The 26,315-nt window shown below is 40.4% G+C and overlaps 1 protein-coding gene across 1 annotated transcript; it reads right to left on the minus strand.

The window, feature by feature from the left end:
• Positions 1 to 7,636: 7,636 nt before the first annotated feature.
• Positions 7,637 to 9,292, minus strand: LOC147881923 (uncharacterized). Its single transcript, XM_087402119.1, has 2 exons — positions 7,861 to 9,292; positions 7,637 to 7,781 (listed from the first exon to the last, which is right to left on the minus strand). The coding sequence occupies exon 1, from the start codon at positions 9,004 to 9,006 to the stop codon at positions 7,966 to 7,968; it is 1,041 nt and encodes a 346-aa protein (XP_087258245.1). The 5' UTR covers positions 9,007 to 9,292; the 3' UTR covers positions 7,637 to 7,781; positions 7,861 to 7,965.
• Between the last annotated feature and the right edge of the window lie 17,023 nt (positions 9,293 to 26,315).

Below are 26,315 nucleotides of genomic sequence, written 5' to 3' on the forward strand. Positions count from 1 at the left end.
GTCCCTTCTACTGCATATCCTTATATATTATTGTAACTACGTGTATATGTTATATATATATACAGACACATATCTTAAATGTCTTGAGGTCTAACAGCAGTCGTATAACCCAAAGGTTGCGAGACACAGTCGTAGATCATAGGCCGTGGAGAGTCATGACTACACGAACATAATGCGAGAATGCCCTGAGAGCAAAGTAGTAAAACCTGCGCCCATCCACCACATGGGATAGCTACAGAGCTCGGAGATCGTAGAAGTAAACGTGAGAATAGATGAACCAGCCGTGTAGCTAAGCAGTCGCCATAGGAACGATGGATTGTCCATGCAACGAAGTGATACGCAGGGACAAAGGGCCATGTACACAGTACAACGTAGCTTGTGCATGCAAGCTAACGACCCAGAAAGCCGCACCACCAGCCGCTGCATACAATTAGTGGCTTGTGGGGAGGAGAGACGACCAACCACAAAAAGCTCAAGGAGGAAGGTATTATGAAACTGATCCCGGAGGAGTGGCCAGCAAGAAGGACCAGGCAGCAGCATGCACTCAGAGAGGAGTGGCCAACAAGGAGGACCAGGCAGCAGCATGCACTCAGAGAGGTTACCAAGCTGTAGAGAATTTAGAATGAGTGCGCAAATGGGACCGTGTGAGAAAACCCGCGAACGACCATAGACTAATCAAGCAGCAGTGACCTCCTCCCAGATGTGTTTGCATCTGAGTAGCTGCTAATAAAACACATGAACAAGGGAGGTGTAGTGGACAAGATAGTAACACCAAGAGTTCAGTTGAAGACGAATGTATACTGAGCAACCGCCTAGCTTTGCCAAGAGTGGTCGATGGCACACATTTACGTATATACGGAGGTTTCAAGGCTCCAAAAAGCCACCGATCAAGAGATCAAGCATTACAACAATACCCATAACTCATTGCAGCATGCAGCACAAAGAATTTTCCATTGTAGACTCGTGCTTAAGAGAGCATAAGAGCAGCTGTTATGGAGCATATACTTAAGAAAGCTTCAATCAAGCTGTTTCTCTTCACTTGGCAAAAATTGGAAATGCTACACTCTGCAGAGATAGAAAGCAATAGAGAACAAATGTAAGAAGACAGCGAGAGCTAGCCCAGCGGTTGATCAATAATGTTGGCCAGTAGAAGCCAGTAAAAGCTGTGCTTACAAGCTGTGTTGTAGAGGTGGTATGAGCCGCATCATAATATGTAGGATCCAGGAGCAGTGCGCCAACCATGAAGCCAGCGATGTTTAACTCTGGAAGTCCAGGCAGGAGTAGAAGTGGCTGCAATGTAGAGCTCACATGGCATTACGTGAAACAATGCCAAGATGTTTCTCTTCACTATCAAGGTCCCTTGTTCGTAAGATAGTGAGGGTTGAAGAGAAAAGGTAAGGCGCCCTGCAGAGAACTAAGGTTGCCAAAGAGACCTGTGAGGGAAGGTTAAAACTCCGCCATTCACTCACCAACAAAGGAGAGAACAAGTCATCGGGACGTAATGACAGTAGGGGCTGAAGGCACAAAATCTTGCGAGTAGCAAGATTGTAGAGACGATAGCCTTTGCTTTGTGCACTGTACCCAACAAAAATGCATTTAAGTGCCTTATTTGACAACTTATGTCGAAACTCAAGAGGCACGTGGGCATATGCAACACAACCAAAAACCCTGAAGTGATCCATTAAAGGCTTTCTCCCATGCCATGCCTCATAGGGAGTGGCTGTCTTCAAAGCCTTTGTGGGAACCGGATTCAAAACATAGTTTGCACACATGAGGCCTTCGAGCCAAAACCTGTGAGGCAACTTTTTACTGGTAAGCATGCATCTATCCATTTCCATAAGAGTGCGATTCTTGCGCTCAGCTCTAGCTGTAAGCCTCACTGTAAGCTAATGCGTGATGTCTTTCTCCTTAAAAGATGCCTCAAACTCATGAGACATATACTCCCCCCCTCTATCTATGCGAAGTATCTGCACCTTGAGTCTTGTCTCATTTTTAACCATAGCCACAAAGTGTTTGAGCTAGTGGAAAGAAGGGAAGTGGGGAGCTGCTGGCATGGCATTAACCGGACTAGATACCATCCACCACACTAAATTGTGATAACGCACGAAACGGCTAGGAAGTCTCACAAGCAGCCAAGCACGTCATAACTTGTAAGGCAGATGATCACAACAAAAAGCGTTGTGGATAATGGTGTGATAAGGGTGCTAATCATTACTTGCAAGGTAGACAAAAAGGGTTATAGATAATGGCGCAATTTTTTTTTTTGGGGGGGGGGAGTTATTACTTGTAAGGCGGTGGATGGTAGCAAAAAGGCTCCATGGATACTGGCATAGTTTCCCTCGTGTAATTTTTGGGGGAAACGGGGGAAGAACTACCAAAATAAGTGTTTATTAGCTCTAAAAGCCCCATGAATGGACCACCAAAATAAGTCTCTATTAGCTCTATATGCAATATAACGGGACCACCAAAATGATCCTATCTAGAAAGTATTATAGTAAATAGAAATATAACACATACAAAACTGTATGGGTCAAGAGGACCTAATTAAATATGCTAATAATTATTATAAAGGAATAATAAGAGAGAGAAGGGGGGAGGGGGGAAATAAGGTGTCCGGGGAGTTTGAATAATTCACAAGGGCAAGTGAAAATTTGTTGTAGCACATAATTGATAGTGAATCAAAGAAAATGGAAGAGAGAGAGAGAGAGAAGGGGGGGGGGGAGAGCGTACATGTGTGTGTGTGTGTGTGTGTGAGAGAGAGAGAGAGAGAGAGAGAGATTATTGTTGACATATCTTGTAAGTGAGGAATGTAATGTAGCATGAAATGCACCTTAATGTTTGGAATGAATTAGCTTTTTAATAAAGTCTTATTAAGAAAGATTACTTGAAAGCACTTATTTTGGTGTTTTATGCACACATACTTGGGAATATGCATTCATGTGACAACTAAAAGTCATAAGACTAGGCAATCAATTTATATAGTAGGCTACGGTGATTAAGGTTAAACTCACCTCTAAGGGATAATAATGAAAAAGTAGTGATAAAGAGCAACCCATTTTCCAAAGTTCCTTATCACCCCAAAAGAAGTAGGAAAACCTGAAGAAATGCAAATCTTCTTGCTACCACATTTCATTACAAAAAAGCAACCAATGAGATGGGTTCATGAGAATTTACATGGAGTGAGTATCGTTTATTAATCAATAGTCACTAGATTGTATTCTATGTTTCTCCCAAAGAGTTCCTTTTAATCAATACAAAGTGAAGCAAAGTGCATGTTAAGAGCAATGATAGAAGTGGCTAGTACATCTTAATGTGCACACATGGCTATCTTAAAAGCTTCTTTCTAATGATGGCATAGATCTAGAGAGTCTACACATGCAATGGCCAACCCAAAGTGGCATGCTAGTTCTACATGTCAAAAAATTGTTGTTTATGGTAGGGGCAATGCAAACATAATGTAGAATCATACTAACGTGGATTACGTACATCTTTGTTTTTTTAAGAAGAAGCTCAAAGGAATCAAAAGATTATAAAATAAAATGATCTAGTGTGCACACAACATTTTCAAAGTTTCTTTTTTAACCTTGTGGCACTCTCACCAAAATCAAATCATGTATCAATATTGTATTAATGAATATGTTCTTTTGATTTAATATGTTCAGGTATTGTGGGCTCAACGTTGGGTTACTATATCAAGCTATATCATAAAATGAAATGTGACCTTGTTGATGCTTTATGTTTGGAATGAGGTAGTTATCTAACAAAGTTTATTTTCTAGTTTATTCGCAATCCTAACAAGGGATTTCTTTTTTCTTGTTTGTTGTGCATTGAACTCCATACATGTCTAAGGAAACATGTATATTATGAGAGGAGAGCTCCTTACTATACTCACCTCTATGGGATGACAAAGGGGATAGGAATAAATGAATGGCTTAATGATGCATCTTCAGGATGAGTTCCAAATTTGGTTATGAACCAACTCAATGAGAACAAGAAGCAATCTCAGTATGTCCCCCCCAATGATAAGCAACTTCATTAAATGGTATAAGAGACCTCACCATGCTACCATAATTTGTTTTGAAGAAGCAAGCATCCTAGAATGGGCATTTGGTCATGGCAATTGACTTGACTATATTTTAGGTTGCTCCCTAAGTGCCGTTCTTTCTACTAAGGAAATGTAGAGGAGGAGAAAGCAATGACACAAGGAGCCTTTTTTTAAAAAGTTTGTGCACTTGGTTGCTTTCAAAAGTTTGGATTTGTGTGATCATGGGAGTATTGGAAAAGTAGGTGTACGAGAGTTTGCATGTGGCATGGCCCACGTAAGGCGCATTGCTCCTTAGAGATAAAACATTGTTATGGCAAGGGTAATGTGTTTGCATAATTTGATCGGCTATGTAGGTGTCGTTATGAGGGAGACTAATGTTTGGAAGTAGTAGCAAGTGTTGCTCTTCAATTCGCTGGCAAGGATCTCCACTCTTTTCTTTTGATGTTGCACCGAGAGAGAGAGAGAGAGATAGAGAGAGAGAGAGAGAGAGATCCTCACTACAAACTGGACTAAAATGTACTATTTACTATTGTTAATTAACACACACTAAAATTTCACTAATACTTAAGCTAGCGTATAAACAAGAGTAGTACTATAGTTAATGTTATTTTACACATGTTGTTTTCTAGTGCATTGCTTTTAGTTTCTACTTTAAAATGGCGTTTTTAAAGGTTCTGTATCGCTCTCTTTCTTTCTCTCAATTCAAACCATGGACAATGCCCATGAGGATCTTGCTCTAAAATAAATATGAAATCACATCATGTTTTGTGCAATCTAAACTTTACCTTCTCTCTTGCTAGGCAAAAGGCTTGGGAGATGAGTGTGTTGGATGTGTACCTTACCGAGTGCCTACGAGAGGAAAGGGGGTGAGTGACTAGTCGAGAGGGGAAGGGGGTGGGGGAGAGGGTTACCTTACCCAGGCACTACTACCTTTTGGCTTGCCTTGGATAGGTAGGCTATAGTGATGACTCACTCCTTTAGTGAAAGAGAAAATTCCATTTTCATGAAATGTTGTGCAAGTTCCAAAACTAAAGAAAAAAAATTTGGGCCCCTGGGGGATAGAGAAGAAGATTCCGCCATGCGTAACGCATGGCCCACCATCCGAGGGGCTCCTAAAAAGAGACACGGAACGGTAGGTGAACCCGTTTTAAGGGATCACATAAAATCCAAATAAAAGGATCCGGTGGGCATCATGAGCCTGCCACGTGCACTCTGTCGGTGCCCCGTCAAACCCCGTCCCTGTCAGCCGACGATATTTTTCTATGCTTGGGCGTTGTCCGGCCACCCTATTAGATTTTGCCACGTCTTCCGCCTTTCCAGCACAAATTAAATAGACAGGTCTGCTTATCTTGCGGCCCACGGCAACCGCAAATGTAAACCCCTTTGCCCTTACATCGATAAAGATTATATCTATTAATTTAGGCTCTCTTTTTTCGGCGCAAAAAAAAAAAGAAAAAGATTATCAATAAAGATCAAATCAATTAATATTAGCCATGCCTGAAAGGGCTTAGAGTCGGTGCACACCTCCCCCAAAATGTGAAATCGGTCGCTCAGACCACGCACGAAATTAACCTCTGAGCTCCAGATGCGCATAAGTGCCCATTTTTGCACCTTCAAAACTGAAGGTGCCATTTCTATTCTACCGGAAGCAGCCAGTCTTCATTCATTTGTGACCTGTGCAGAGAGTAGGGCTCTTAGCACGGAGACAATAGCATGCCTGCATACTCTTAGGCATAAGCATTTTCCACTTCTAACATGAAAAGTGCTAGTACATATTACTTCAAGGCAAATGTGACTAGAATCAGTTATCATCATGTTGAAAACTCACACCTCATCAAATTGTGAAGCTAGTATGAAAATTTACATTAAAAACTATGACTTTTGCAAGAACTGAAATACTCAATGTTCTAGACTCCAATATATGTGGTGGAAGCTTACATAATTATAGTAATTCTCACAATGAGGTGACGCAACAACAAAAACAAAATTAATATGGGCGTACGAATTTTGACATGATTTGTGAGAATTTGTTTCTCATTCTTTATGCAATTTTAAATCATTTCAACCTAAGTGAAGTTGATCCCTTTGTCCATTACTACTAGCAATTGCAATTTTGTGTCTTCAATTCCTTGCTACAACCCAACCCGAGTTCACATTTTCCTATGTAGTGACATCATTCAAGAGGGCATCAAAACTACATGCTAAACAGATGCATAAATCGTCACCCAGCTCAAATTAACACTTTCTCATGTGGTGACATTGCTCAAGATGGCATCAACCGCATCTTAAGGGGATGCAAGTCAAGATGTCATGTTCATGCTTCCCTCGATGTTTGAGTGGCATTGACCGCATATTAAGGGTTGCCCTTTAAACTTCAATCACAAAAGGTGCAAAATTTGATTGTGATGAAATTTGCAAATGGTTAAAATGTGATTTTGAGTCCTTGCAAACATTGCAAAGAGCTACTTTTTCATGGGCAAGAACTTTCACCGATCTTTTGGATCCACAACCTCAAGTGGAGGCACATTATAGGGTCTTGTTTAGGCGGGCTAATATAAGTTACCATGTGATTGTAAAATTGGATTAACCTTATATAAAATCATTCATGGCATGAATCTTGTATATTTTTTGCTTACAATCACATCTACAAAAGTACCTTGGTATCTCGCCTTTAAAAGGGCATTATGTTGTTAAACAAGAGATATTGCATGCTTACTTAAGAAGATCTTTAACCTACATGAACCACTTTGGAGATCACACTACTTTCACGTGAATTCACATGCTTTCAAAACTACTACAAAATCCAGAAACAATGCATGTGAGTGCACCCATTTTAGATGTGCATGCTTCGCACGTGAGACTTCTTTGAAAAGGGGAGAAGAGCTTCAAATCTTTATCAAGAAGAAAAATAGTAGTTTGGACTTCTTAACAAGAGTAAGGAGCACATCATAAAGAAAAATCACATAGCATCAAAGGGGAACGAATGTTCTAATGCAACACTACCTCGCTTTTGATATAAGCCCTTTACACACGCATCTCGTGCATTAGCACTTGCGAGTGCATGTCATTCTTCTCCAAAGAAAATATATGCTTGGAAACATACCTTGGAAACATATATGTCATTCTTTTCCAAAGAAAATATATGCTTGGAAACATACCTTGGCTTTGTTGGATTATCCCAACCACATTCACTATATCAACACACCTCAGGTTATGCTACGTGCATGATGTCAACTTAAGTTTACATATGACATATAGAATTCATTAAAAACTCATCATAATAAGCATTATATGTTTGTAAAGAACTTTTAAAGTTTGAACTGTTGGTAAGTGGTTGGACAGAAACAACAAAAAAATGTTGCTGGTTTAGTGGGGGTTGTGACTTCTGTAACTACAAAAGAAAAAGACCTCCACCTGCAAGAGATAACAGTTGCGATTTTCTCTGCTGTACACCCGACGAGAAGGGATGGATGCAAGTTTGCAACCTGCTTACCTCCTCCACCTGAGGAGATAAGCTTCTATAGGACACCACAGGTTATACTACGTGCATGATGTCAACTCAAGTTTACATATGGCATATAGAATTCATGTAAAACTCATCATAATAAGCATTATATGTTTGTAAAGAACTTTAAAGTTTGAACTGTTGGTAAGTGGTTGAACAGAAACAACAAAAAATGTTGCTGGTTCAGTGGGGGTTGTGACTTCTGTATCTACAAAAGAAAAAGGCCTCCACCTGCAAGAGATAACAGTTGCGATTTTCTCTGCTGTACACCCGACGAGAAGGGATGGATGCAAGTTTGCAACCTGCTTACCTCCTCCACCTGCGGAGATAAGCTTCTTTTGGACTCACGTACTTCGAGTAAGCTCCAGCTTAGGCGCATGCGCTCCATTGTCATACGGAAACCACGAGTCCAGAGTTATATGATAGCGAACTCCAAATCAGAGTGGTCACTTCCCATTAGCACGCTCTCTAAGGTAGAACCTTGTCTGACGCTCGATCCGTCCGCTTCCCCTGCTTGCTTGAGATTCCCGTTCCTTCCAACACAAGCTTCTCCTAACCTTCCGTTGAGAGAGTTATCTCTGAGCTTATCCGTAACACATTTATCCTTCAGATTCTCGCCCTCAGCTGGATCCCAGAGCCTCGGCAATGAGGCGCATGAAGGGGGGCCTGAATTGCTCGCGTTTCCGGGCAGTAAAGAAGGGAGATGTGGGTTAACGTCATATGAAAAGCTGCTCCGAGTGAAGTGACCTCTTGAACGATTCAAGCCAAGCTCTGCCGCTAAGCTCGAATCGAAACGAGAATGCTGGGACTGCACGAGAAGAGGGCTGGAAGCATCTTGGAAGAGACTCTCATTGGGAAGAGGCTTAGAAGACTGAGGAGTGGAGAAAGCTCCATCTGACAGAAGGAAGGCCGAAGTATCCAGATTAGGCAGGCCCTGCATACTATGCGAAGATCGGAAGGGGATAGCCGTCGAAAGGGAGAGCCCCGAACTGCCCCAAAACTGAAATCCATTACGTTGCATGGGAGGAGAAGTTGGAACGCCCGTCAGCTTCTGCACCATAGCCCTGAAGTTGGTCGTGTCTGCCGGAAGGACAGTGATTGGGGATTTGCTAGTTGCTCTGGATCGCCGTTTGTTCACTCTAGCAGCACTGGCTCCCGCAGCTGCTTGCGCGGACAACACTGCTGCCATCGCTCTAGCAGCGCACAGAGAGCTGTTGAGCGCCACGCCCTGTCGCTCATCAAGCTTCACAGAAGGCGCAGCGGCTCCTAGGACTGGGAGAGTGCTCTCCGAACAATCAACCACTTCAACGGCACTGCAACCGTTGTTCTCCTTCTTGGCAACGGACGCCCTAGTGAGAGCGTGGGGTATGCTATCGTCAGACACACCCATTCTGCTGATGCTACCTGCACTTCGAGGCCGAGAGAGCCGTTCCTGGTTGGAGGCCGAAGCGGACATGGGGAGGAGGCGGCTGCTGAAGGTGGGCTAGCTCGTTCGGTTGAGGGATGGTGTGGAGAAACGTACTACTGAGGGGTTAAAGCTACAAAGCACGGAAGAAAGCCAGGGAACTATGGGAATGGGAAATGTGAGAGGCAAGGGAAGAGGAAGAGGGATGAGGATACTGGTGAGGGTGCGGCTTCGAGGAAGCTATAAGAGGGAGCTGGGTAGGAGAATCTATTAAACGGCAAGGCCTATGACTATCGAGGAGACACCCACACCTCAAGGCTCTACATTCTAGGCCTCGGCCCACCACATTCACACGTTCCAAATCATGCTTTATATTTTCTCTATTTTTATGCCATAGAGGGCACGGGGGAGGTTGCTCGCGAGGGAGAGAAGGAACAAAAACCCCTCGCGAGAGTAGAGGCGAAGAATGAGAAGGAGAGGAGAGCGGGCGACCGGAGAAGGTGATTAATGGGGGATGGGATAGTTTATCATTTCCACCCCCCTATAAGTTAGCTTGATCCATTAACTTTTGAGAGAGAGGAACTAATTAATTGAATAGGAATAAAAGTTAAGTCGGGGGATGATTGATTATATTACAAGAAACACTCCCAACAAGAGGGACACCCAATTACAAGCATCACAAGATCTAGGCAGGATAATCTAGATCCCGCACATGTAGATAATCATAGAATGATTGCCATAGAGATGACTGGAAGCATTGATATTTAGTAAGAGAGGGATCACCAAAGACCAATGGTTGAGGTCCTTCCATAGGGTCTAGAGAGCCCAATAACGAACCTAGTAAAAAAGAAGATCATATCCTTGCTGGACCGGTTGGAACACACACCCCCATGGCCAACTATAAGGAGCCAACCACTCCTGGCTTACACTGCCAGGCAACAAAGGAGCTTCCCAAGGGAATCGAATGCAAGTGGTCAAATGTCCAAACCAGCTTAGCTACCGCTACTCCACTATTTAATTTAAATTTGTAAAGCATTCATTTCCCTCTCTTTTGAATTCAAAACATGTCGCCTTTGATTCGGTAATATTTCATCCCCTTCCCACCTAGTAAGCTTCCTGAAAAATTAATCCAAAAATTAGTCCCAAGGTCCTCTTTTCAAGGCTAACATTAGCTTTTCAATGTTAGCCATGAGAATAGGGGTTGTACGATTTTCTTATGCTCTCTACAAATGACTATGCTTTGGCCTATCGAAAGCATACAAGCTCTATGCAAGGTTCCCCTTTTTGACTGAAAAACAAACCCACCCTATAATCATCTTAGCTAGGAGATTAATAGCTCCCATGTAATAAGAAATGGAGGGTAAGATGATATTAAGGGAGATTTTACATGTAACAAGAAACAAAGGGCTTGTCTTTACAAGCTAGTCCTAATATTCGAATATCACCACTATATCAAAGACCAATCTTTTCGCATGCATACTCTCTTAAGGTGTAGCTATTTAACTACATGCACCCAGCTATGATCCAACCACTTGTTGTAGTGGTTGCCATCACCTAGCATTTTCCATACTTAGTATTGTGAACCAAATGCACTCTTGTTACTTCGCATCATGGGATCTCATGCCACAGTCATCTATAATATCTACCTGTGCAAGCGAAAGGCAAAAAGCAACTAACCCCTTGTCCCCTCCCCCCTCCCCTACCTCCCATCCTGCCCCCACTTTTGTACAACTTGAAGGTCCATGGAGAGATACTCTAACCCTTTGTCATAGTACTTGCTAGACATACGACCCCCAAAACTCAATGCCCACCATTGGCCATACCATCACTAGTCCACCTTCTAATTGACCCACTTGAACCCTCAGTCTCCCCTTAGTGCCCGTGATTATGCTATTTGTACAAATGTACCACCATCCAAACACCACACACAACACTACAACCCCACCCTCACCCTCATTATGCTACTCTCTCAAAGATTCTAAGTGGCACCTCTAGCTGGAGCCAACCACCAAAGCATGTCGTGTATAAGAAGAAGAGAACCTCCATACCTCTTTGAGCACCCTATTTTAGGCAACCAAAACTAGTCACTCACATCCCACTATACCTCATGAAGGGGCCATCCCTTTCACAACTAGAGGTGCCACCCATGACTTGTGTTGTCTTGAAATGACTAATGTTGGCTCGGTGGTCCAATCCTTACCCAAACGGCCAACTACTCTGATCCTCTACCACTCAAGCAAGTATAGGCCTGATCCATTTCTGGGTCTCATCAGACTCTGGCCGAAGAAGCCCATCAGCCCCACTCTATAATACATGGAGTGGAAGGATCCAAGGGCATGGTGAAGATACTAGATATACATGCACAAACATGCATACATATACAGAAGCTCAATAGATAGGCACACACGTGCATGTGTGCACACAGTACATACACACATACAGGAAGATGCGCACCTATGCATTTACATGTATGTAGACATACATGCACGTGTATGCATAAACACATGTATACATATACATATATGTATGTGCACATGCATGCATACATATTCGAATTTGTACTCATACATGTACGTATGAGCGAGAGAGAGAGAGAGAGAGAGGAAAAACGGTGTATTAATGTACCACCATACAATCACACCACACGGCACTACAACCCTACCCTCACCCTTTGTCATAGTGTATGCCAGACTTACCTCCCATAAAATCTAAGCCCCACCATTGGCCACACCCTTAGGCCTCACTACTACACCTCCTCATTGCCCCTCTTGAAAATCCCTATTCCCCGTGATTATGATATTTGTACCAATGCACCACCCCATGAGCACCACACACAACAACCAATTGCATAAAGGATGGGCACAGGCTTGAAGCTATACAATAAATGTTGCATGATGATGCTAAGGGAGAGATATTTGGGCTCCTTAGAACTGGATCATAGGTTTTAGAAGGATAGGCTTCTAGAACTTAAAGCAAGTGGCCCTTTTCATCTAGCCATGAATTAAAGGAGGTGACCGAAAAGTTACATTGATGCTACCTAAAAGATTTGATTGGTACCATTATTTTTCAAAGACAATGGTTTTACTTCCTTTTAGTTGAATGGGATCCTGAGTGCAGATTTGTGGAAGTATATAAAGGAGAAATTCAAGTTTGCATGATGACCATGAGGCATTCTAAAATGCTTTTTCATCCCCTAGCCCATACAATAATAGGGAATTTTTGTGATTTCACATTTAAAGGGATTCGAAATCATCATTTTGTGTAGTTAGAATGGGAGACTACATTATGTTTTGTCATTATTCAATAGATATTTTATCTCAGATACCTCTCTCTCTCTCTCTCACACACACACACATACACACACACATTTTTTTTGGGGGGGGTGAAAACACACACACACACATCTATTCATGTGTGCACACACATGTGCATGCATGCATGTACAACCCCACACACTCCTTTATCATTGACTCACTAGGGCATGTGTGTGTCGATATGCATGGGGGGTTGCATATTGTACTATGTGCAAAATTGCATGCATTTTTGGTGGTCATGTGTACATGGATGTGCATTGGGGGGTTGTGTCTAGATGGAGTGTTATACTATGTGGAACTGCATGCATACATACATGCATGTGTACATGCGTGCATGTTTGTACATGCATGCACGTATCTTTGTATGCTTGTGCATGTGGGTATGCATGTGCTTGTGCGTGTGCGTGCACACATGCATGTTTGTGTGTGCATTCATGTGCATGTGTGTGTGCATATTTGAGTGTGTCTGTGCATACACACGTGAGTGTGTGTGTGTGTGTGTGTGCACATGTGTGTGGGAGTGTGCATGTGGATGTGTGTGTGAGTAATTATAGATTGTAGGAAACAAGTGCACATTATGCTCGAAAATAGAATAGAGATTTTTTGTATGATGCATGCTCGGCTTATGCATGCTCTTCTTTATGAGAGTATTTTACACTTTCATCGAGGGCTCTTACAAAATATCAAGTGGTAGAGTGTTTATATCATGTAGCCCCACAATGTATAGTGTTTGGAAATCTAATCTACTTGAATATCCCTACGGATATAAGTTACATAATAAGTTGTCCCTACAAATATAATTTACATTATAAGTTGTCAAAGATGGCTCTATCCCTTAATTTGAGTACCCATAATAAGTGGGGCTATGCCATAACAAGTTGTCAAAAGTGGGGATATCCATTAATTTAAATACACATAATTGATAAGTTTTATTCGACAATGGACCCCCTCTTCCTCTCTCAACAAGCCCCTGACCTAATCTTGGAATGTTTAGGATTTGTCTTATTTATGATTAGATTTATATGTTAGTACCCCTACCCCCTTCCCCCCTCCTCTCCTAACAAGATGGGACTACGTTGTTTATTGGTAATGAGACTGCCATATGATTGACTACGTGGACCTTTACACTCCCAAAAAAAAAAGTTCCTCTTGAACAAACTTGATGAAAGTTGGTAAAAGCACTTCAAATGTATTGAAATACATTGCCCCCTCTCACATTGACTAAGCCTCTTGTTCTTGTTATGAGCATTGGGTGCAACAGGTTGTCATTAAATCAAATTCTTTTGATTGAACATCATAACTATGTTTGAGATACATATAAAAATTCGTCTTATAAGTGATATAAGTTTGTCTTATAAGTGATTGTCTAGGTGATTCTATGCTAAAAATTTTCTTAATATGATTCCATCTTAATACAACTTGTTGTAACATAAATAATTCTTCCAACACCACCTTGTCAACAATGATATATTAAAATGGAATATTTTATCCCTTGGAAGATCAAAGATGTTGATTTCTTTTACTCACTCACTTTTTAGTCATTGGAAACCCTGACGTGATGGAATAGCTCAACAACAACTTCTTTCTTATTTAAAACCCCATGGTTTTGTCATTTGAACTGTGACATTTTTTAAACAATCAACTTTCCATATTTATTAGTTGAAAATCCTTTAGAATCCTCTTTATGAAGGCAAAGGTGCATTTTTAAAAATAGTTTACATATGATAAGGGCTTTTGTATTTAATTAGCTGTCTTTTCTAAGGTTTTCAATCTCTTTAATTCATTTATGGAGCTCTCTAGCCATAAAACATCTCACATAAATCAAGAAAGTATGATTATATGTATAATATTGGAGTCTTTTGGCCCCTTGTCTTTCCCTTGTATGTATTTTTCTTTCATGAAGATTGAGGTAATTTTTTATACCATGCCGCATTAATATGTCATTGTTTTATACCATACCATGTTATGTATGTTGTTGTTTTTCTTGTTTGGCTTTAAAAATGAAAAAATTTATGGTCCTCAACAAGTGATGGTGTAGGCCAACTTTTGAGTTTGTGCGAACCACATAGATCCAATTGAGCTTATGTTTAGTGTTGCTTAGTTTGCACCCTCATTCTGTACTATTGAAGTCTTTTTATATCCACAATGTAAACTCATTGGGTGTAGCATTCAACGCCTTCTAATTTCTTAAGATGGTAAAGAAACCACTTTTAAGTTGGACATTAGAACAACAAAAAAATCTATATTTGTACTATTGGATATATTCTCAAAGGTGTATATATATGGGGTTGCAAAAAATATACATGGTGATTATTTATTTTTATTTGTTTTAAGGAATATGTATCTATCAGAATATTCGCAGAACTTCTCAATGATGGCTAAGATTCCTAAATAGTCATCTCAGTCCTAGTTACATATATCATGAATCTGAGAGGGTCTAGCTCTTCAATTTCATATTGATAAGGAACAATAATGCAGAAGGAGAAAAAAAAGCCTCACCAAAGGCATTTGTTGTGTCATTTAAGATATATTTTCTCTTCAGTTGACTAAATTAATTTAATTAAATATCTTAGAAACTCAGTTATAGTCTTTTAAGATATATTTTCTCTTCAATTTACAAAACGTTATTTAATTAAAGATCTAAGAAACAAGACGTGTTCATTTATTGAGTTTCCTTCCCTTATTCAGAAGAAACTCATTAGTGTCTAGTTGAATTATACCAAAAAAATAATTTTTACGTTCAATCTACTAAGGGGAAATGGATATAAAACATTTCAATACTTTTACAATATAGATGCACAAATTTGATGCAAAGTCAAATCCAATCCATCTCCATCAATGCTATGTCTATTACATTTTTAATACAATCTATTCAATGAATTCAAATCAATTTAGTATCGACAGTTTTTGTAGAATGAATTAGACAATATACTAGCAATATTTGAGATGTTAAAAAAGAAAATTTATGGAATGAGAATATGATGACCCCCTTCATTTTTCCACTTTCCCTCGCCCTCTTGGCCATCCCTCCCCTCTCCTTTGGCATGCTTATACTATGAACCTTGAAGAAAGGAGACCACAAAAATGACACTTGTGCCAAGTCCATGAGGAGGACATAAGGGAGGGAAAGGAAGTATGGGGAAATCCAAAGTAAATGTAGAAAACAAAAAGGAGAGAGGACATTGTAGAGCACACAATCATATTACCTACAAGTGTACACTTCATGAGACCATAATCCTAAGTATTCTAACACTTCCCCTTTAGTTGACAGTCTTATGTCTATGATACATAGATTTAGTTAATCGTAACAACTATTCTAATCCTACCCCTTTACTTGATATTCTCATGTCTATGCTATGTAGATTTTATATGAATGCTTGAAATTTTACACTTGGCAATGCCTTGGTGAATAACTATGCAATTGTTTATTGAAATCCTAGAAAATATCAACATGATTCACCTTCCATGGTCTTCTGGACTCTTTTTGAAAGCAATTGTGTTCATGCTATCACCAAAGTTCATATTGGCTTCCCCTTAAACTAATCAAATTTGCTCTATAATCCATCATATCCATATTTCTTTGCAATAAAGTTGATAAAGCAATTTATTTTGCTTTTGATTCTTTCCAGAGCATCATCATAAAGTCTGAATGGAGCAAGCAATTGAAACTGTTTGTGATTTTGCCTCTTTACCTCCAACCAATCTACATAAGAGAATCCCATGAGGTAACTTTTCCAACCTATATGCTTTAAATATGAAAATTAATGGTACATTGTACCCTTGAAGTACCTAAATACCATTTTCACTAATTTCCAATAATGCTCACATGGTTTTGTCCTAAACTGGCTGACCAAACCTACTATATAACATATATGCGGTGTGGTCCCTATCATTAGATAAATAGATTAGTCATACATATGATACAATGTAGCATCTTGTAATTGCTCAATCTCAAAATGTTATAGCGTTTCATTAAAAAAATATTAAGCAATGTGAAGTAGCTATGATATGAGTCGAATTGGCAATGTATGTTTCATTCATTCCCCTTGCAACATACTTTTTTGTGTAGAGGACACCATGATGACTTTGATGTACCAAGATGTTGTTGACTAGAGTTATGTTTCAAGTCGTTTGATCTTTGTACATCGCCTTCATGAATTTCATGGATTCTCCCGTTGGTTCAATTGCAGCATATAATCATTGTATTGCTTTTGTTATACTTTCTTTCAAATATATTTCATCTATTAAATCCTGACCAAGAGGATGGTAAAATAATGAGAAGAGAGAGTGGTATAAAGAGATTAGGCTTATCCCTCCCTTCAAAAGGTGACATGTATAAAAGGCCAAGTGGTTGACTTTGGTCCTCCTTTGGCCTTCATTGTTGGATGCACAAGTTTGGAATACAAGCTCCCTCTTCTCTTCTAAGAGTGTTTTTGGGTGTTCTCTTGTTTCCTTTGTATGGCCTTTGTGTTTACCACTCCATGCATGGAAATTTGCTGTCCCTAGACCCTGCCCTGCTATGGCACAAGGAAGCCACAAGGGGTTGCCTCCCCTTGACCCTGCATCGAGGCAGACTCAATTTAGAATTGGGGCATCAACTCTGCCAATGAACACATGATCTTGAGATTAGGAAGAGTCCTACAAGCTCACCATGAGCCTAAAGCAAGCTTAAAACTCATTGCAAGAACCACCACCAGGTGAATTATCCAGCTCAAAAAAGTGCATGAGTCAAGACGGAGACATGGGTAAACCCTCCAATGTTAGAGCCTCACTAGAGCTGAACTCCATCATCGATAATCTCTACTCTCCTACCCCATCTACAGCAGCAGCTAGATTAAGCGAAACCTTTTCCAACATCATGGGTGGTTTGGATTGACAGACCCAATTGACCTACTAAACCCATTCGTGCGACAGACTAGAGCACTAAAAGAGCCTCAAGTGCTAGCCCAACCATCGATGTCAGAAGCAATACTCAAGGAACCAAGTCCCATGATACCTAATGGCAATCAACCCCCATCGTACCAATTCTTTGACGATAGACAATCCTATGGGGATGGATTTGGACCCACATTCTCACAAGGGTCCCAAATGTTAGAGCAAAGGGGACAGAGGAGTAACCTTAAAGGCCCACAATTAAGACCCTCCACCTCAGAAGCCCCTATGATGCCTCCTTGGCAACAAAACATGGGAGATATTCCCTACCCAACAAGTGCCCCTTATAGGCCTATGCCTGCAGGGAACATACCACTCCCTAGAGGACCTATAGTCCAACTTGTTAGGCCCAACTCGACCCAAGTCCCAATGCAAATGCCTAGTGGGCTTGGATTCTCCCATCCCAACCTCGTGCCATCAAATCCATGTAACCCTTCATGAGGACCACCAATGTATGAGAAAGGGCACACCATTCCACAACCTCCTCCTGTGTTGCAAACAGTCCTTATGGATGAAGCTATGAGAATCCTAGTGCAAGCGCTAGGAAGCAGGGCCGCCGCTCCACCACCAATGTTTCCAGAAAGGGATACCAACCCCTCAAGGAGCAAGCCTATCATAATCTCCAAGCTAATCACCAAGTTTGTAGGAGAAGGAGATTAAGTCTCCCATGTTGAGAGATCTGAACAAATCTGTGAGACCTTTGGTGATATCGGGGATCTAGACAAGGTCAATGCTTTTAGCTTGAGTCTTGATGGCAAGGCTGGACAATGGTTTAGATCCTTTAACCATGAGGAGAAAATAAATTGAGACACATTTCATAAATCTTTCATTGTGGGGCTTGCCCCCAGTGGTCCCAAGTGGATCCCAATTAACCAACTTTATGAGGTGAAGCAGGACACTGAGTCCTTAAGAGACTATATTTCTAGGATTAAACATGTAAACTCACAATGTGAACCCCATGAAAGGATGAGTGATGTGCAGCTGCTGCCACGCTTCCTCATAGGGCTACAAGATGCTAAGTTGCATGATCATCTGCTTGCTATGAATCCCACATCGTTTGAGCTATGCAAATACGCTTAGGGGATAACATGAGGGAGGAGCACCAAAAGGATAAATACTTAGGTTCCTCTGATATGTCCCAAACGATAAAGGCTTCAATGTTAGAAGTAGCTAGGGATGCAAGCATGATGGCAAAGATGCTCAGCATGGAAGAGTTGGCCACAGATCTATTAAACAAGTTGAGCCAACAATGAAAGATAGAAGCACCAAAAGATGCTCCTAGCAATCCCCATCTATTTCCACAAAGAGAACATATGGTGTGGGGTATGCAATGGAAATCATCCCACTAAGGAATGCCCTCATCTTAGAGCTAGGCTGGCACTCTATTGTGCCCATTGTGTTTGTTGGGGGAATCATGACACATCCCAATATCATTATCCGAGGGTGATTCCTCAACCCATGTATCAACAAAGGCAACGTCTACCATTGCCTGCACCACCCAATCCATCCAATCATGAACAATTGGCAATACAAGGAGCCACATCAGCCAATCAAGGGCAATTTAGGGGTCAAAATATTCCATTACCCTCGCCAATACTGGGACCTCAACCACCACCACCATGAATTACTCCCCTGAATCAAGTATTGGTGGAAGATCTACCTAGTGATTGGGGAGATCTACATTCAATGGAAACAACTATCCCCAAAATGGTGACAATGCAAATCGGTCTAGCATTGTAAGTCACTACATTGTAAGTCATTACATTATACAAGATGACCAATACATTCTAGTCTACCAGACGTCACTGATTCCTCAAAAAATGGGATATATGAACAACCTGAGCAAGACACCACCATTCAATGCCATAAATGTCAAGGGCCACACCCAACCAATGAGTATCCATATAAGGGGCAATCTAATCAGCCAATCACATGTGCACCAACATCTAATACACCACCGCCATTGTGCACTGGGTGTGGTGTGGACCATCTTTTTAAGGATTGCCCAATGAGAAGGCCATCTAAGTCCACAAGACTTAACTTGTTAAGTGTTGGGATAGGCCAAGTGTCATCAGCATCCTTGAATGTAATCACGAGGTTGCAAGCTAAAGCCCTTAATAAAGAGCTTCGCACAACAAACAAGCCAAAAGGGATAAATCTAGCATGTCATAGCCTAGAGAGGCAAGTGAATCAGCACAAGTAAGCACCAAGGGTGCAATAAAGATTGGAAAGGGACACAATAAGGTCATCATCCACCAAGATGGGTCGAATGAAGACACGGCCTCCCTAGCAACATCATCTTCCTCTGGTGATACTTTCTCAAACGAAGGAACAAGCACCTGGATGAGGCAAATGAAGGAACAATAAGGGCTTCAGCCCATGGCCAAGCCACAACACCTAAGGGTCATGGTGAATATCCCAACCCATGGGTGGGGGAACAAAATGTCCCCGAGGCACATAAATTGGTATGCAAGTGCCAAGAGGAATGTGGTCAGAGGCCCAAGGCAAGCAAGAGTGCTAATACAATTCATCCAAGATATGAGATAACCACTCGAGCCTCAAAAGCCTTGCAAATACCTGAAAGGGTAGATGAAGAAGGTTTTCCATGCCCTTCAATAGAGGGATCCACCTAATGTTCTGAATGTTTGAAGAAGACCGCACCTTGCAACAACTAAAGGAGGATGACAACATGTCTTTATATGGCTTAGCAGAGTCGAAATCAATAGGTAGGGCACATATCATTAGACCTCAAGACATCATGGGATTAGCCTCATTTTTATCCATAGAGGCGAAGATGTCTATTGCGACATTGCTTGAGGCAACCCAACCCTTTGGAGAGACCTTTGTGATTGGATGAATAGGCAAATAGTGATGCCCCAGTCCACTAATCCTAAGAATGTTGAATCTCCCAATCAAGCTCAAGACCTTCCAAGGGTTCCAGTCAACAAGCTAGGCCAATACTTTGATCTTGAAGACTCTTGGTGTGCTCCTATACCTAAGTTAGAAGACTCGCTAAATTGGATGCATACACTAGTCATAATAGATCTACCAAGTATGAAAGGAACTCAATATATGCATCTTGGCAATGATCAACCTACCACTGTTACGCCTTTTTAGACAATAAGGGCAATACTACCTAATCAAGTTGAACCTGCAATTGATAATGTTATTGATCCTAATGATATAGATACGACTCCATCTCAAATTTGGGTAGAGTTGACATTAGTAGGTGCACATGCTGAATACAAGCCATGGCAGATTGGCAAATAAGCAAGAACCTCATCTCCTGGGAGACATTAAAGCAACTTGGCCAAGTACACCTTGAAGTATGTGATTTTGAAATTCAATCCATAGAGGGTACCTCTGTTAAGGTTATTGGTTCTTTAAAGTTGAATGTTTCCTTGGACAATTACATTGTGCCTTGCAAGTTTTTTGTAGCTCCTGCAGGGACCTTAACATAAGCTGCCATTCTTGGTAAAAGATGGATGCAAGATACTTACAAAGGGTTATTTGGTGATGAATCGTCCCATCAATATGCACCAATCACTAGCCAAGGATCAGCATTAGCAACTACTTCCACCTCCCCACCTCGACAAGGAAGCCACCAAGGAAGAATACAAAGACAAAAGGAAACCAAGCAAGTATGGGTCTGAAAGGATCTACTAAAGGCTCAAGGATACTTTGAGGGTGAATCATATTTTTGGATTCCAAAGAAACCTCAACATATAAAGCCACCCCCTCCTCTAAACATCGAGCCTCACCATTGCCAGCCACCCCCTCATGTAAACTACAAACCTCAACATCAAAGAAGAAGACGAGCCAACCAACAAGGAAGGTGCATTACCAATGGGTTCCCACAAGACTACTTGAGGCCCAGGGATATTACCTTGGCAACTCTTGTATAGAGGTACCCAAGCCTCACCAGAATAATCAACAACCCATCCATGCTTACCCTAAGCCTAAATGTACACCATTGCAAAAGCAAAAGTGGAGCCCCAACTCTATCAATACAAAAGCATCAACGAGTGCAGATGCACTGCAAAGATGCCAAGAACAGCGAGAACGTGCTTGCAAGGATAAGGGAAAAGCACCAATGCAGGAGGATCATACACAAAGGAATTCATCTACCTCCTCTCTAGTAGTTACACAAGAACATGTCTCAAAAAGGGAGACAGTAACACAAGAACCTGCTTGACCACAAGTCTATCAAAAGGCATGTCAATTTATTGCATCGTCTTCAAGGGGGGATTCTATTTGGTGAGTTTTCTCCTAGCAAGTTGGTGAGTTTTTTTGCTCCTAAGAACATAAAGGGGTAATATAAATCTTTCCAAACTCGCTAGGAAAAAAACTCGCCTAATAGAATCCTGCCTAGTGGGTATAAATAAGTAATATAAATGTTGCCAAATATAATCCCCCTTAAATGGTAAACATAAACAACTAATAGTGAACTTGCAAACATAAACAAGAAAAACCCGTTAAATGGAAAATATAAACAACTAACAGAGAACTCACAAACTTGTAGTAAAAAACTCTCCAGAAATCTCAGAAACGTCCAGAAGAAACCCGGATCTTTGTAGCTTCCTTAGTTCTACACTTGTCAAACATACTCCTACTTGCATTGGCCAATTTTGAGGAGCTATTAGAGCACCAACAATCTTTTTTCTTGGAATCCATGAATGTGTCACATCATCCCCACAAAACCAAAAAAATTGCATTCGTTGACCATGGGCATGGTTCATTCTTCCCTTGAAACTAGCTACTGGATTTTCTTGCAAGCTATTCTCATTAATCAATTTTCTGCATTTGCGACTGACACTTGAAATCCATGCTTGACAACGCAGCTTGCTTCCTCCCTCTACCCTATGAATGGCCAAGCAAACATCATGAACATCATCTTCATGCACCCACATGTGCACATCATTAGCTTGATGTGTATTGGGTGTTGATGGTGGCATGCCCAACCTATCTTCAAATTCAGAATCTCTTCTAGTGAATGCCTAGAAGGTTCTCCGTGCACGTACCACGTACTCAAAGTCATGGCGATGAGAGTCATCAACGCTCAAGGGCTCACCCAACCTTTTCTTTCGTCTCACAGTCTCCACATCTCCCACGAGGTGTGGATCATCTGCTTCTATCCTAGCAGCATTCATTGCAGAATTTGCAACTCTCACTACCTGCTGAGGGCTAATGTAACTTGATCTTCTATTGCCTATTTGTTGAAGCAAGTTCTCCAATAAAGGACTAGATACAATATGCAATCCTTGGACATGTTGTTTACACCTTGCAATCTGCAACACTGCAGATGCCAAGTCCCCAACACAAGCATCATACAATGAGATTTGCCTTATGTATCCTTTAGATGCCAACCAACTCCCATGTTTTGACTCTGCTAGATTTGCACAAGGAGTATTGGCCAGAGCTTCTATGTCCATTATTTGATCCAAGGTAACAAATTAATTTTCTACACAATAAACTTAGCTACAAATGCAATGAAGGCAAAGTTCATCATATAGTTAACTCAAAACACTTACCTGTACCACGAAGTTATTCCAATGAGCTATCCTATCCTCCCACCATGACATTTATTGATCCAAGTTCAATGGAATGTCACTTGAATTCACATGGTTATTTCTCCACCAGGTTCTAATGATTCGGGATTGCTCTTGTGCAATTTCCCTTGTTTGTGCATCCCTCCATGCTCGACATAGCTGCAAGTGGGTTTCTCTGAATCTTTGATACACATATTTATTGGTGATGCTCTGGAGTCCTTGTTCCCAATGGAAAATGCATGATCTCTCTTGTGCCTCCATGACATTCTCAGGGCCACCATTGTAGACAGTGTGAACTGCTCGCCAATTTGCTTATGCCTCATCAGCCATAAACCCAAAGAATTGGGCTCAGCAAATCCATATTTTCTTACAACATCATTTATTAACATTCTCCAAAATTGAACCTGAGCCTCTACGTCCTCTTTCTTAAACTCGCAGGTGGCAATTGTCAAAAGTCCTCTCACACTACAATTCAAAGATCTCATTGTTTCACTAACAAATTTAATTCCAATTACATCACTATAATACATAACAAAAAAAGGGATCTACCTTGGATCATAAACATGAGCTACCATTGTTGTCCAACCACGCATTCTGCGAACATGGTCAGAATGTACCCAAGCCTTTTCAAGATCACTACCAGCTTGCATCCTATTGACAAGATTGACTCCCGAACCTCTACCCTTACAAGACATTTTCATCACATAGCAAGGCTAGGACTCAACCAAAGACTGACCAGGAAATAGACACCCTTGAAAAAATCATATCTAACATGTTCCTTCAAGTAAATGATACAATCTAATGAATCTTGTCGTGGTTGCAATGTAACTAGTGCCTCATGAATCCATCTCCGAAACCTAACAACAATGATGGCATGTGCAAATGTTAGCAATTTCGGGCTTGAGGAAACTCCAAAATTTTTCCAAAATGAACGCCAAACAAGGCTCCAAACTGATCTCCTTTGATTTGTGTAACCTTGGAGTTGGCGCAAGAGGTTCTCCCACATATCCATTGACAATGTAGTTGACACATCAAGAACCTTGTTTACGGACAAGAGATGACGGGAAATTATTTCCTTTGCCAATTCTTTTTAACTTTTCTTACTCCAATATTTTTCATCTCCAATACTTTCTCTTGTACAAATTTTCGTGTATTTGCTACTTGACGCCTACTTTCAACAGGGTAAACATCATGATCATGGTAACCAACATGTATTACCAATCTTGTGTATTTGAACATCTTCTGGCTCACAGTATTATATTTTTGCACGAGAGCAACAAAATGGCTGTTCTTCACAGTGTAAACATTCAAGAGTACCATTCTCAGCACCAAGGTCTCCTATGCTTAGAATATTTATGATTCGACCTCTCCACTCTCAAGTATTTGGCCTATTGTGTCTTAGAAGGAAACCACATAATGGGTTTGTGCATTCAAATGAGCCACCACAATGACTAACCCTTATCTTAGCAATTTTTGACAAATATGGAAAAGAAGTGGGGTGTGTTCTTGACCAGTTGTGTGGATCATATGCCCATTGCATTCCATCCTTTCCGCTCACATTTGCAAGAACCTGTCTTGAAAAAAGAGACAGATATACAAGAACCTGCCAAGACAAAAGCTGAATCCACGTTGGGAGCCACACAAGAACCTTCCTTATTAAGAAATTTGGCATCTATAATCGAGGTAGCTACATAAGAATCGGCCACACAAGTAATGTCCATCACAACAGAAGTCCCACAAGAACCTTCAAATATAAACAATGAATTATCCTCATCCCTGACAACTTTCTTAGCTGAAACTTGGGCTCAACAAAAGCCAAACATCTCTAAGACATTGTGATCCTACTCACATTTGATACATAGAACATGTATCACTTTATTATGATGAGTATCATAGAAGTGGTGCATGTGGGAGATCGCGATGTTTAATGGTGCAACACTGACAACAAGAAACATAACAATAGATCCACAAGAATTGCTCCTAAAAATGGAGTAGCTCCATAAGAACCTATTGCTGCTGCAATCAAGGATGTCAAAGAACTTCAAGCAATGTTAATTTGGAATCCCGATTTTGATGACAATGAAATTTTGGCACTGAAAGTTTCATTGGATGAAAGTGAGAAATCACATATTTTGGAATGCTTTTTACCCCCTTTTTTTGGTGGACAGAAATTTCACTCCCTCGACGGAAATTTCAATCCGTCAACCAATTTCGGATTCCAGAATCCAAGTTCACATCACAACGACTTGGATTAAAATAAAGTAGATTGATAAACTTAAAAATTGTTACTATTGAGATTGAAATTTAACTATTTAATCCAAATAATATAATATGATAAACATCTTTAGTTAATATTTAAATCTAAAAAAATCTTTACATTCAACAAACCTCTTCTATGGCCATGAACTCCATATAACTACCTATGCTAATATTGAAATAATCTTAAATTCAAGCATTTGATTAACACTGTATAAAAAGAAATATTTTTCAAAGACAATGCATTCCTATAGGTTTATGGAAAGCACATTACATACAACATGCAGTTTGAAAACATATATTGGTACAAAACTTATACTTGAAGGCAATGTTGTACTTCTATGGAAGTAATTGGTCTAAAACTCTTTTAAAAAAAGTGCTCTAGAGAAAGTTGATTCAAAGATGCTTAAAAAGGAAAAAAATAAAAGAAAAGTGGAGTTCAATAATGTGTAGAAATGTTTAAATTGCAAGCTGTAGAAATTCTTGTGTATGGTTTTGAGTTATAAAACTTAGACAATTAAGCACTCGAAAATAATTGATATATTAAAGCAAAAGGTCCAAGGACTTTCCCAGTTGAATATAATAGTTGCTTCTCCTTTTTAATTTGTCATGTTTTCCAAATTATAGGTTAGAACACTCTTTCCAATTCATAATATTGGACGTTTCTAGGTTTTAGAGTAAGATGTAAGTAATGTTTTTTCCATAAAGTAGCTAGTTTTACAAGATGTTTGACATAAAATTGTGTATCTTGTCTCCATAGTTTGGAAATTTTCACTTTTTTTGTTTTTTTTTCAAAAAAGGAGTTGTGTTGTCATTTGCATGATTTTGTTGTCATTTTGTATGACTCCCTATTTTAACAGAATACCATTTGGAAGAAAAATCAAAAGGGGGTGGAGCTCATAGAGTTGGAAGCAATTGGGGAGGTCACGTAGGTGAGGGAGGGAGAGCCACGGAAGAGGGTGGAGCTTGCAAAGGTCAGATGGAAGAATTTGAAATAGCTACGGTTTAATTGCTTGTCTCCTTCTTTGCATGCATGTGCTTTATAGTAGGCCCAAGAGGAATGATTAGTATGTCCTCATTTTTTATAGCATTCAATCATGCATTTGCATGCGATAATATTTAATAGTATGCCATCTTCTTTTAAACCAATTCATATTTGCATGCATTGTGGTTATTTGAACAATAGGTCTTAACACCACTATTAATTACAGTCTATGTTTTAGAAAAGAGAAATGTGTAAAAAGATTCACTATTTTGCAAGAGCATACTGCCTATGTTCATGTATTACATGATGAATTAGAATATATAC

The sequence above is a fragment of the Dipteris shenzhenensis genome, chromosome 30 (genome assembly GCF_047967505.1).
Source record: "Dipteris shenzhenensis isolate YYH24624 ecotype China chromosome 30, Dip_SZ_1.0, whole genome shotgun sequence".
NCBI lineage: Eukaryota > Viridiplantae > Streptophyta > Polypodiopsida > Gleicheniales > Dipteridaceae > Dipteris > Dipteris shenzhenensis.